The sequence below is a fragment of the Perognathus longimembris genome, chromosome 13, assembly GCF_023159225.1.
Source record: "Perognathus longimembris pacificus isolate PPM17 chromosome 13, ASM2315922v1, whole genome shotgun sequence".
Taxonomy (NCBI): Eukaryota; Metazoa; Chordata; class Mammalia; order Rodentia; family Heteromyidae; genus Perognathus; species Perognathus longimembris.
Window position 1 is genome coordinate 23,391,393 of NC_063173.1, and position 11,331 is coordinate 23,402,723.

At 48.8% G+C, this 11,331-nt stretch overlaps 1 protein-coding gene across 4 annotated transcripts in view; it reads right to left on the reverse strand.

Annotated features, from left to right (window-relative positions):
* Positions 1-10,628, reverse strand: part of Plekha7 (pleckstrin homology domain containing A7) — a 200,601-nt gene extending 189,973 nt beyond the window's left edge. For 2 of the 4 annotated variants that reach the window (XM_048360240.1, XM_048360239.1), the window contains exons 1-3: positions 10,440-10,628; positions 10,227-10,303; positions 10,077-10,134 (exon numbers count right to left, since the gene is read on the reverse strand). In XM_048360240.1, coding sequence (XP_048216197.1) covers positions 10,077-10,134; positions 10,227-10,303; positions 10,440-10,525 — 221 coding nt within the window. In that variant the 5' untranslated portion in view covers positions 10,526-10,628. The remainder of the gene's footprint in view (positions 1-10,076; positions 10,135-10,226; positions 10,304-10,439) is intronic. The other 2 variants (XM_048360242.1, XM_048360241.1) reach the window with 1 other exon arrangement.
* Between the last annotated feature and the right edge of the window lie 703 nt (positions 10,629-11,331).

Here is an 11,331-nt window from a genome sequence, read left to right on the forward strand (position 1 = left end):
TAGCCAGGTAGCTGCCCAGATTAAGAAGTGGCGTCTGTGCAGCCTCTAAATGCTCAAAAACAGAGAGAAGCCATGTCCAAACCTCTTTACCCTGGGTTCTTTGCCCTAGGCCCTGCAGTATAGACAAGGTACTCACGGCCTAAGATCAACGTATCCCTGACGGATCAGGTTACATATTACTGACCTTACTTTTCATTGGAAACAACTGCAAACTTACAAAAAAAACTTGCATAAGAACAGTGTTAGTGTTCCCATATGCCCTTCACCAGAGCCACCACTATTAACACTATATCCTATGTGTTTTGGCCTTCATCCCACTCCATAAACACATACACACAATTTTTTCCTCATAAATAAACACCTCATCCCTTAAGAGCAAATACCTCAGCCAGGCTTAGCTTCTCAGGAAGCTGAGATCTGAAGATCAAGGTGCAAACCAGCTTGGGCAGGAAAGCCCATGAGACTCTTTTTTTTTTTTTTTTTTTTTGGCCAGTCCTGGGCCTTGGACTCAGGGCCTGAGCACTGTCCCTGGCTTCTTCCTGCTCAAGGCTAGCACTCTGCCACTTGAGCCACAGCGCCGCTTCTGGCCGTTTTCTGTATATGTGGTGCTGGGGAATCGAACCTAGGGCCTCGTGTATCCGAGGCAGGCACTCTTGCCACTAGGCCATATCCCCAGCCCCCCCCCCCCCCCATGAGACTCTTATCTCCAATTAGCCACCAGAAAACCGGAAGTGGAGCTGTGGCTCAAGTGCTAAAGCATCAGCCATGAGAGAAAAAGCTAAGGGAACAGCACCAGGACCCTGAATTCAAGTCCCAGTACAACACACACACACACACACACACACACACACACACAAAAAAAAAACATTCTGAGTTGTGTTCTACAGTTTTACGGTTCCCAACCCAGGCAAGCCCTGTTCAATGCCAGACTCCCCCTGCAAGTAGGTGATGCAATCAGGATTCAGCATTTATGTCTCCACCCCAGAGAACAGCTGTGTGGATGGATGGATGCAGAGAAGAGTTCGTGTGTATTGAACATTTATAATGCACCAAATACTTAAGCTCTTTCCTTCTATTAGTTCGTGCAATCCTCATATTGAATGAACCCCCAAGATCCTGGTCCCTTTCTCTGTGCCCTGGCCTCGGTGCTTGAACACCTCTGCTCTACCACACTTTCTCCACCACTATGGATTGAACCCTCCAAAACAGTGAGATAAATCTTTCTTCCCTAGTTGTTTCTGTCAGGTTTTTGGTCACAGTAACACAAAAGTAAAATATAACACATATTCTTAGGCACTGCCTCTTTCCACAGGCTATAAGCCTACAAAGTTATCTATACAATGCAGTGTATATGTTTTGGACTTCCAGAAAAACCAAGCCTACTACCCAGGCAAGCATCATGTGACAGTGAATAGGCTGTATTAGAGAAACATGGTCAAGCACAACCCAGTCCAAGCAAAAGGTAATCTGCAACTGTGGGTAGTGATTTCCTTGACAACTCAGTACTTCTCGCTTTGGAGAAGAAAGCCCAGAGAGATGAGAAAGCCAATGAATGGTTTCCCTCACAAGTCCGTCACCTAAGACTTAAGAAAGCAATTGGCATTGCCTTGGATATATGTTTCTGTTTGGAAAAACATATAAAGCCATACAAGGAGCATGATGCACTTTCCTACTGATCTGAAAGGAAGATAAAGGAAAGTATGGTGAATATATTCACCACAAAACCCAACATTTCTATGCGATGTCCTTATCTGGGCCTGGTCTAGGGAACAACACTGCCAGGCCTCTCCCCTGAAAAGGGTGAACTAATACAGTTTACGACCATAGGGAAGTCACTTTACCCCAGGACTCAAATTTCTGCAATAAAAAAAAAAAACGCAATAATTGTGGTGATTTGAACCAGATAATCTTCATGAAACACTCTGTAAACAAAATGTTAACTCAAAATGCTTCTCACTTCAGAAAATCAAAAGGCAAATGTTTTGACAGGCATTTAAAAACAACAGGCAAATAAAACCATATTCCTCTGGGTTTTCCCCTCTGCCAATATTTATTTAAGACACCATACCGGTTTGCTAAAACACTGCTGTCTTAACAAAGAACAAGATTCAAACCCGTGCAGTCCTTGGAAGAGACAGCCTAATGTCAAGCTATTCCATAGCCTCCAACATCTACTTTTCCCCAAATCCTCAACTTAGAAAGCACCAAACTTACTCCCCTAAATGAGAAGAGATTGGAAAGAGTGCCAACAAGGCCTTAGTGTGTGTGTGTGTGTATTTGTGTAATGGTACTGAAATCAGGACCTGAGTGCTATCCCTGAGCTCTTTTGCTCAAGGCTAGTATTCTACCACTTGAGCCACAATTCTACTTCCAACATTTGGAGATAAAAGTCTCACAGACTTTCTTGCTCAGGCTGGCTTTGATCCTTGATCCTCAGATCTCAGCCTCTCAAGTAGTTAGGATTACAGGTGTGAGTCACTAGCACCTGGCTTACATGTTTTCTTTCTGTAGTGATGGAGGTGGAACTCAGGGCCTTGTGCATGGTAGGCAAGGGCTCTATCACTAAGCTTCACACACAGCCCTGCAAACAGAGAATTGCCTTCCCTTCATCCCACTGAGGTAGGAATAAAGACACACTCCTTAGGTGTTTAAAGAGCCTTCAGAAATTGCAAACATGTTTCTTGAAGAAGTTTTTCCAGATTTTTTTGGGGGGAGGAGGATTGTTTTGAGACAGGTACAAATTATGGATCTTAATCCTTCCTTCAGCTTTCTACGGGACACTTAATGTGAGTTCTTTCCCACAGAACCTAACACTTAAATCCATGAGCGAGTTTTCATCCTTGACAAAAACCACCAGGAAGTAAAAGGTAAAGTATGGGATTATGCCAAACCTTGCCAAACTGGGAAAACCTTTTCTTAACCTTCAACAATAAGGTTTTATGATTTCCATTTTAAATACATGTGAGTTACTTCCCCATAATTTGTTGCAAGATTATCAATTTCTGTTTTGAAATCATCTCTAGAGCTGCTGATCTGTGCAATATTCTGTGGCTTTCCTATAGGGGCATCTGGGCTTATTGTCAACACCTAATTAGGACCCCCTACCTGACATGTTATACCTGGTTCACTCCCTGGCTCCTCCCCTTTCCCTTTAATTTTAGACTTGGCATTATCTGTAGAAGAATAATGCTAAAGGAGACTTGAAGCCTTGGCTCACAACTGGTGCCCAGTTCCTGCCTCTGGGGGAGAGGTTCTTAATGCCCACTCCCAGCCTCTGGGACCTCCCTGCTCCTCATGACTACCCCGGGGATCTGGGCACGGGCAGAGTCATACTGTGTTCCACAATGGGGAAGGGTGGTAGGGATTCAACATCAGAGGCAAGTGTTCTGACAGCTGCACTTAAAGCTTTATATTTCATGTAACTACAGGGATGACCTATGAAACACATACTAATGATTTAAAATTTCATTTTTTCTCATAATGGTGTGTGTGTGTGTGTGTGTGTGTGTGTGTGTGTGTGTGTGTGTATGTATGCTGGAGCTTGAATTCTGGGCCGGGGCACTGTCTCTAAGCTTCTTTTTGATCAAGAGTTGTACTCTACCACTTGAGCCACAGCTGCACTTCAGCTTTTTTGGTAGTTTACTGGAGATGAAAGTATCACAGACTTTGCTGCCCAGGCTGGCTATGATCTCAGCCTCCTGAGTAGCTACGATTAGAGGCATGAGCCCCCCACACCCAGCAGATTGACATTTTTAATTTTTAAACCATATGGTCTAAACCATATGCAGAAGAAAGGAAAGTTTCATAGTATGATACTTCTAGTGGCACTTTTTCCCTTCTTTGAACAAAAGGCCTTGCATTTTCATTTTGCAATGGGCATCTGAAAATTGCATAATTGGTCCTGCCTAAAACCTGCTTGGGCCACAGGACTCAGAGAAGGAAAAGTCAGAGAAGAAGGGAAAACCAGCCTTACCCCTAAGCCTCAGACGTGTTTTTCCCAAGTCCCACGGCTCTTGCCTAGAAACTAGCTCACATAAGAAGAATGGCCCCTGCACAGGATGTCCCTAAGATAAGACAGAGGAACTTAAAGGTGAAGGGTCCTTTGTGCAATCAGCTTCTCCTGCCAGGACCGCAGAGCCATGACAGGCTCCACAGCCAAGGAAGAAGCAGGCTAATCCAATAAATAGCCAACAAACCTCCCAGTTCCCAGACCAGAGTCCTGGGGAAATGCGAGCCAGGTGCTGGGGCTCGTGCCTGTAGTTCTAGCTACTCAGGATGCTGAGAACTGAAAACTGCAGTTCAAAGCCAGCCTCGGTAGAAAAATTCCTGAGACTCTTATCTCCAGCTAGCCAGCAAAAAGCTAGAAGTGGAGGTATGGGTCAAGTGCCAGTTTTGAGCAATAAAGCTAAATATGTGAGAAAGGTCTTGAGTTCAAGCCCCAGATCCGGCATGAAAAAAGACAATAAAAACAAAACAACAAAAAACCAGAGTGGGCAGTCAAGAAATGAAGAAGGTAGAAGACGCTGTTTATGCCTCCATTACTCAGGTTCCTGCTTTTTGAGTGTTGCTCTTGGTAGTGAATACCTCCACCCATGAAGCTTAGTGTTCAGGGTTAGGAATATGGCTTAGTGGTAGAGTGCTTGCCTAGCATGTGTGATGCCCTGGGTTCAATTCCTCAGTACCATATAAACAGAAAAAGACAGAAGTGGTGCTGTGTGTGGCTCGAGTGGTAGAGTGCTAGCCTTGTCCAAAAGATGCTCAGTCAGTCCCCAGCCATGAGTTCAAGCCCAGGACTGGCCAAAAAAAAAAAAAAAAAAAGAAAGAAAAAAAGAAAAGAAAAAGAAGCCTAGGATTCAGGGACTAGCCCAGAACACACCATTCCCAGCTTCTTCCACCTTGCCCATCTCTTCCACACAATGCTCTCCTCCCCAACAAGGAGTAAACTCAACAATAGTAGTAAACTCAATGCATCTTCAATAAATATTAAGGGCCTCTGCAATGCCTGGTCTTGGCTGGGTGTCAAATCTCAGAAGTGGAGAACTGGGTGCCTGCCTTCAAGCAGCAGACTTACCAGCAGAGTAGCCACGCCATTCACCTTCTTTCTCAACTCATGACCTAATCAAGGACTGCTGTAGGTGAGAACTAATCTACAAGGTCCCATAGAAACCCTGAAGAACAACCCCATGTACCACTCTGACTCCTAAGGCTCTTCTAGAATATGTCCCTATGGGTCGCATGTCTAAAAGGGCTGGGTCTGCAAAAATATATTTACTACTAAGTAATAATTAACATCTACTTCTTTCTAACCAGACACACATACCACCACCATTCAACATGAGAGACCAAAGGCACTTGCCCTTCCAATAAACCTCAGTTTCCAACATAAACAAAGCAGAGAGTCTGGCTCTAACCATGTAGCAATAGCCACAAGGGAAGACCCTGGCTTCACATCTTTCAGTAAACTCACCCTTAGTGGATACACCCCAAGCCCAACAGCTTCCACACAGTCAGTCCTTACCCAACTAACTCACCAAGATATACTGTTCCTGTCAGGCAGCTGACTTATTTAACAGCTCACCTCAGGCCTCAAGGTGTACTTCTACTTTGCTAATAAATCATTCTTTACTATCCTTCTGCAAAAATACAGGAGGGCAGAGGGACTGATCACATGAGCCTTGGGGCAGCTTAACTCATGAGCTCCTTCAAGTATTGACCTGTCCCCTTTTCCCCAGAATCAAATACCCAGAAATGCCTATGGCAAATGTAAGAAAGCAGGCTGAAATAAAATATTTTTATGTGGGAGAAGAGGAGAATAATCACTCAAAAACCCTAAATTGCTCAATAAATTGTCATGGGAGGTAAGAAATACAGTCACCATGGGATTCCAGCTGCTAAGGATGGCCTGCCTTGAGGGGAGGGTTCACTGTCACTGTGGATGGGCCTTGTAGATGCTGGAACATTCAGTCAAGGTTTGGGGAGTAGGGAGCCAGGGCTTGCTGTAGAATAATTAGTAGGGATCACAAAGAGAGTTCCAGAAAAGTGACTAAAGGGATGAATCGTAGGAGGCTCTGACTATGATCTAGAGACCTGTACATGCCTCAGGTACCTCAACTCAAGTGCCTGACATTCCAAAGCCCTCACTCCTCAGAGGTGGAGGCTCATGTGTGAGACCACGTGATGTTAGCCCTGGACCTCCTCTCATTTACCTCCTCAGAAATACTGCTGTGATAACGGTCTTGCATCATCTCTATCTACAGAAACATTCCCAGCAAAATGAAACATGTTCTGCAATCTCCCACCCCCCAAAACAAAAACACTCCCTCAAATCCACATCTACTCCAGTTACCAGCCAAGACTCAACTCTACTTTGCAACAACTATGTGGAAGATGTGCCCACTGGTCTCAATTCCAAGTCCTCACCTTATACTTATTCTTCCCCTGCTCCAATCAGCTTCGTCCTTGAAGTTTATATGACTGTAAATTCTCCTTGGTTTTCTCCTTCCTGCTCAGTCCTTTTCCATCTCCTTGGCTGGTCTGACCTCTGCTCTATTTTCTAAACACTGCATTGTCTCAAAGCGTAGTCCCTTTTCTCTGTCCCCACTCTTGTCTTTGGTGATTTCATCTAATTTATGGCCTTGAACAATATCTATTATAAACATGGAACTCTTCAGTACTCTCTCCCCTTCCCACTTGTAAGCTTCAGTCATAAGTCTATTTGATATAGTCACATCTCAAATGTAACAAAACAAAATTTTGTTTCTCCCCAACCCAAGTCTGCTTTCCTTCCTGCTTTACCACCTCAATGACATGAGGCACCACCCACTGAGGCACTCAAGCTCCCAGGAATCACCTTTTTTTTTTGGGGGGGGGGACTAGTATTTGAATTCAAAGTCTCATGCTTCCTTGGCTTTCCTTGACCAACTGATATTCTACCACTGTGTTACACCTTCAACCTTGCTTTTCATTGGTTATTTTGGAGACAGTCTCATGGACCTTTCTGCCTAGGCTAGCTTTGAAACAAAATCTTCTGGATCTCAGACTTCTGAGAAGCTAGGATTATAGGCATGAGCCATCAGCAGTGCCTAGATAAAAGTCACCTCTGATTGTTTTTTCTTTTCAGACAGCATCTAATCCATGTGAAAGGTCTGTAGACTTTGTATCCTAAAAACAGCCTGATTCTGATTACCCTCCATCTCTGGTGCTTGACCCTTGGGCAAGACACTATGAATTTTTGCCTGAACATATGAACAGCCTCCTACTGCTGCTCTCTTGCTTCCCTCTATAGTTTCCTATCTAAATTCTCTTGGAAGCAGGCAAAATAATCTTTAGAAAACTGCAAATCAGGGGCTGGGAATATGGCCTAGTGGCAAAGAGTGCTTGCCTTGTATACATGAAGCACTGGATTCGATTTCTCAGCACCACATATATAGAAAATAGCCAGAAGTCGTGCTGTGGTCAATTGGCAGAGTGCTAGCCTTGAGCAAAAAAGAAGCCAGGAACAGTGCTCAGGTCCTGAGTTCAAGGCCCAGGACTGGCAAAAAGAAAACTGCAAACCACATCATTCCAATTTTTTGCTTAAAACTCTCCCTCCAATGCTTTCTCGGCGATTATGATAAAGTTTAAAAACTCTTTACTAGATCTGGGTACAAGTGGCTCATACCTGTAATCCGAGCTGAGAACAGAGGATCAGGGTTCAAAGCTAACTGGGGCAAGAAAACCTATGAGATTCTTTTCTTTTTGTCAGTTGTGGGACTTAAACTCAGGGCCTAGGCACTGTCCCTAAACTCTTCAAGGCTACTGTTCTACCACTTTGAGCATAACCCTACTTCTGGTTTTCTGGTGGTTAATTGGCGATTAAAAGTCTCATGGAGGGGGGCTGGGGATATGGCCTAGTGGCAAGAGTGCTTGCCTTGTAGACTTGAAGCCCTGGGTTTGATTCCCCAGCACCACATATACAGAAAATGGCCAGAAGTGGCACTGTGACTCAAGTGGCAGAGTGCTAGCCTTGAGCAAAAAGAAGCCAGGGACAGTGCTCAGGCCCTGAGTCCAAGGCCCAGGACTGGCAAAAAAAAAAAAAAAAAAGTTTCATGGAGGGGCTGGCCTAGTGGCAAGAGTGCTTGCCTCCTATACATGAAGCATTCCTCAGCACCACATATATAGAAAGGCCAGAAGTGGCGCTGTGGCTCAAGTTGCCAGAATGCTACCCTTGAGCAAAAAGAAGCCAGGGACAGTGCTCAGGCCCTGAGTTCAAACCCTAAGACTGCCCCCCCCAAAAAAAAGTCTCATGGACTTTTTTTTCCTGTCAGGGCTGGCTTTGAACTGCAATCCTCAGATCTCAGCCTCCTGAGTAGGTAGGGTTACAAGTGTGAACCACCTGAGCCCAGCTGTGAGATTTTTATCTCCAGTTAGTCACCAAAATGCTGGAAGTGGAGTTGTAACTCAAATGGTAAAGCACCAACCTTAAGCAGAAAAGAGCCAAATGAGAGTGTGAAGCCCTGAATCCAAGCAGGAAAAAAGATAAAACAAACAAAATATTCTTTACCTTGCCCATGAGGTGTTATATCATTTTCCTCTCTGCTCTCTGTGGCCTCCTCCCATGCCACTTCCCCCCAGCCATACTGTTCTTTGGCTTCTTGAAGATTCTTTTGTGTATTGCCTTAAGCACTTGCTTCCTCCTACTGAGTCACCACAGTATGGCTCCTTCTTGTCATTAAACTACTTAAAATGCCACCTAAAAGAAATAACATCCCTGATTCCCCAATCCAACCAAACCACTCAGACACTCAATATCCCCTTATTTTAATGTTCTGTGTAGCAAGTGCCATCGCTACACATTGCTATTATTTGGCTGTTGGGCTGATTGGTTCCCCTCCCTTCTCCACTACACTGCAAGCCTGTGGGCACTCAGAAGTACTCTTCTATAAATCTCACCCATTAGGAATTCAACCATTTCTTTCAGCCAGATACTCAGGTGACTGAGATCTGAGGATCACAGTTCAAAGCCAGCCTGGGCAGTAAAGTGCAAGAGACTCATCTCCAACTAACCACGGAAAAACCCAGAAGTGATGGTGTAGCTCAAGTAAAAGAGCACCGGCCCACTTGGGGGGAGGGGGGTGACAAGGATTCTGTGCCAGCCCAAACGGGATTTTCTTCTTCAACAATGCTGCTCCACTACTAGAAAACGAATTTTAACTCACCTTCTCCCAAAATGCACTTAATCTCAGTCAAATCATCATCTAGCCCTTTGGCTAGTTCATTCATTCAGTGAACAAACATTTATGAAGTGCCTACTGTATGCCAGGCACGGGGTGGGGGGTGGGGGGAAGGGACAGAGGCTCAAAGGAAGTTTTTCTTGTTTTGTTTTGACTTCCTAGAACTCTCAGAGAGCAGTATTTTCTACACTTGGTTAAAACAGAGCCTGCCTGACCTCTGTAGATCCTCCAGACGGAGAAACTGATGGGACGACGGCTCTAGAGTTTAGGCAGAAAAGCTACCGCTTGACTGAGGCCGAAAGTCAGGAGTGATCGCCAGGGTTCAGCACCCACCAGGTCGCGGGCGGGGTGTTGGAGCCACATTATTGGCTGACCCGGTCCCCGCCCCACCCCCACTGCTCCCCCGCTGCCTGGCAAGGAGGGTGGAGGAGGCCCCGGGTGCAGTTTCCATTCCGAGACCATCCTAAGACGTCCATCCGAGAGAGGGCGGCGGGAAAGGAGGGCTTTCCCCTCCCCACCCCACCCCTCCACCCTCCCTCCCCGCACACGCACACACACATCCAGGACCCTGGCAGGGAGGCGTGGCGCGCCCGCCCCGCAATGCCCGAACCCCGTTTACAGAGTTTGCAAGCCGGGTCCCCACAGGCCCAGGTTCCCCGGTAGAGATGCTAGCCCCAGCCCGCCACCGTCGCCAAGCCAGCCCGCCACGCTGCACAAAACAGGGCAGCCGCGGCGCCGCGCGCGCCAACTCCGCCGGGACCCGCGCCCGCCCAGAGGGAGGGAGGGAGGAGGGAAGGGAGCCCGCGCGGACGCCCGCACAGGTGTGGGTGTGGACGCGGCGGGGCGCCCGCCTCACTCACTCACTCGATGAAGTAGCTGGCGCCCTCCTCCGTGAAGCCCTCCTCCCAGCCGCGGGGTAGATCTGCGGAAAGGCCAGAGAAGTCGGGTCACCCTGCGACCGCCGCGGCGCGCGCCCCCCGAACGCCCACCCCGCGCGCCGGCCCGGGCGCCCACCTGAGCGGATCATGTGGCCGGAGTTGACGGGCTCGCCCGTGCGCGGGTGCAGCCAGGTGGTGCGGCGGAGCTGGTCGCTGCGGAGGCGCGGGGAAGAGGGGAGAAAGGTGCACCTGTTAGCGCCGCCACCCGGGGGGAGACGTCCGCCCGTCCGCCCGCCCGCCCGCCGCGCCCCGCACCCCCTGCCCAAGTTCCCACAGTCCCGCGCCGCACTTGATGAAGAAGACCCGGCCGTCCCGGCACACGCCGTAGGACCAGTGCTCAGGTAGAGTGTCCCGCCCGACCGCCGCCGCCGCCATGTTCGCCGAGCGCGGAGCCGCCGTGGCCGCCGCGGGGCGGGGGGAGCGGGGGCGGGGAGGGGGGCCGGGGAGGGGGAGGAGCGGGAGCGGAGGCGCGGGCGGCGGCCCGGCGGGCGTGGGGCCCCGCGGCGCACCGGGGAGCTCCACGGCCGCCGCGCGGCGCCGGTAGGTCCCGCTCCGGGCTCCGGAGTGCGTGCGTCTCCGCTCGGGCCGAGCCGGAGCACGGGGCCCGCGCGGCCTTTGTCCCCGCGCCTTCCCCGCCCCCAGCGCGCCCCTTTGCCCCGGGACCTGCGCGGGGCGGGGGGATGCTGGACGAGTGCCTTGGACCCGACCCACTCTGTCTACCGCGAGTCCCGTCCCCGGATCCTCACGGTAAAACCCCGCAGAGAACTTGCCTCCCCGAGAACTTTCTCGACCCAGTAACGCTGCCATAAAGTTCCTAATCTGCTCTAGGAGACACGTGGTTTAGATTAAAGGCATCAGCGATGGTGTAAAGTGCTCCGCTGGAACTCGATCCGTCTTAGGTGCCCTGTGGATGCATAATTTCATGTTCCTCGCGAGCACCGGAAGCACGAGTGTGCACCCACACTCCCCCCCCACACACACACACACGCCTACTCCTGCAAAGGTGAGTGCTGGGAACACGGGTTTCTTCCTGCCATTCCTGACAGGCGAGCAAAAGAAGAAATTCTGAGGACTAGGCTGCACCCTTGCCCATCTTTTGGAAGAGTGGGGTCTCCAGCGTGGGCTCCGAACGGCTCTTAACGTGGCTGGTGCCTTCAACATTCAGGACGTGGCTTGCTTAC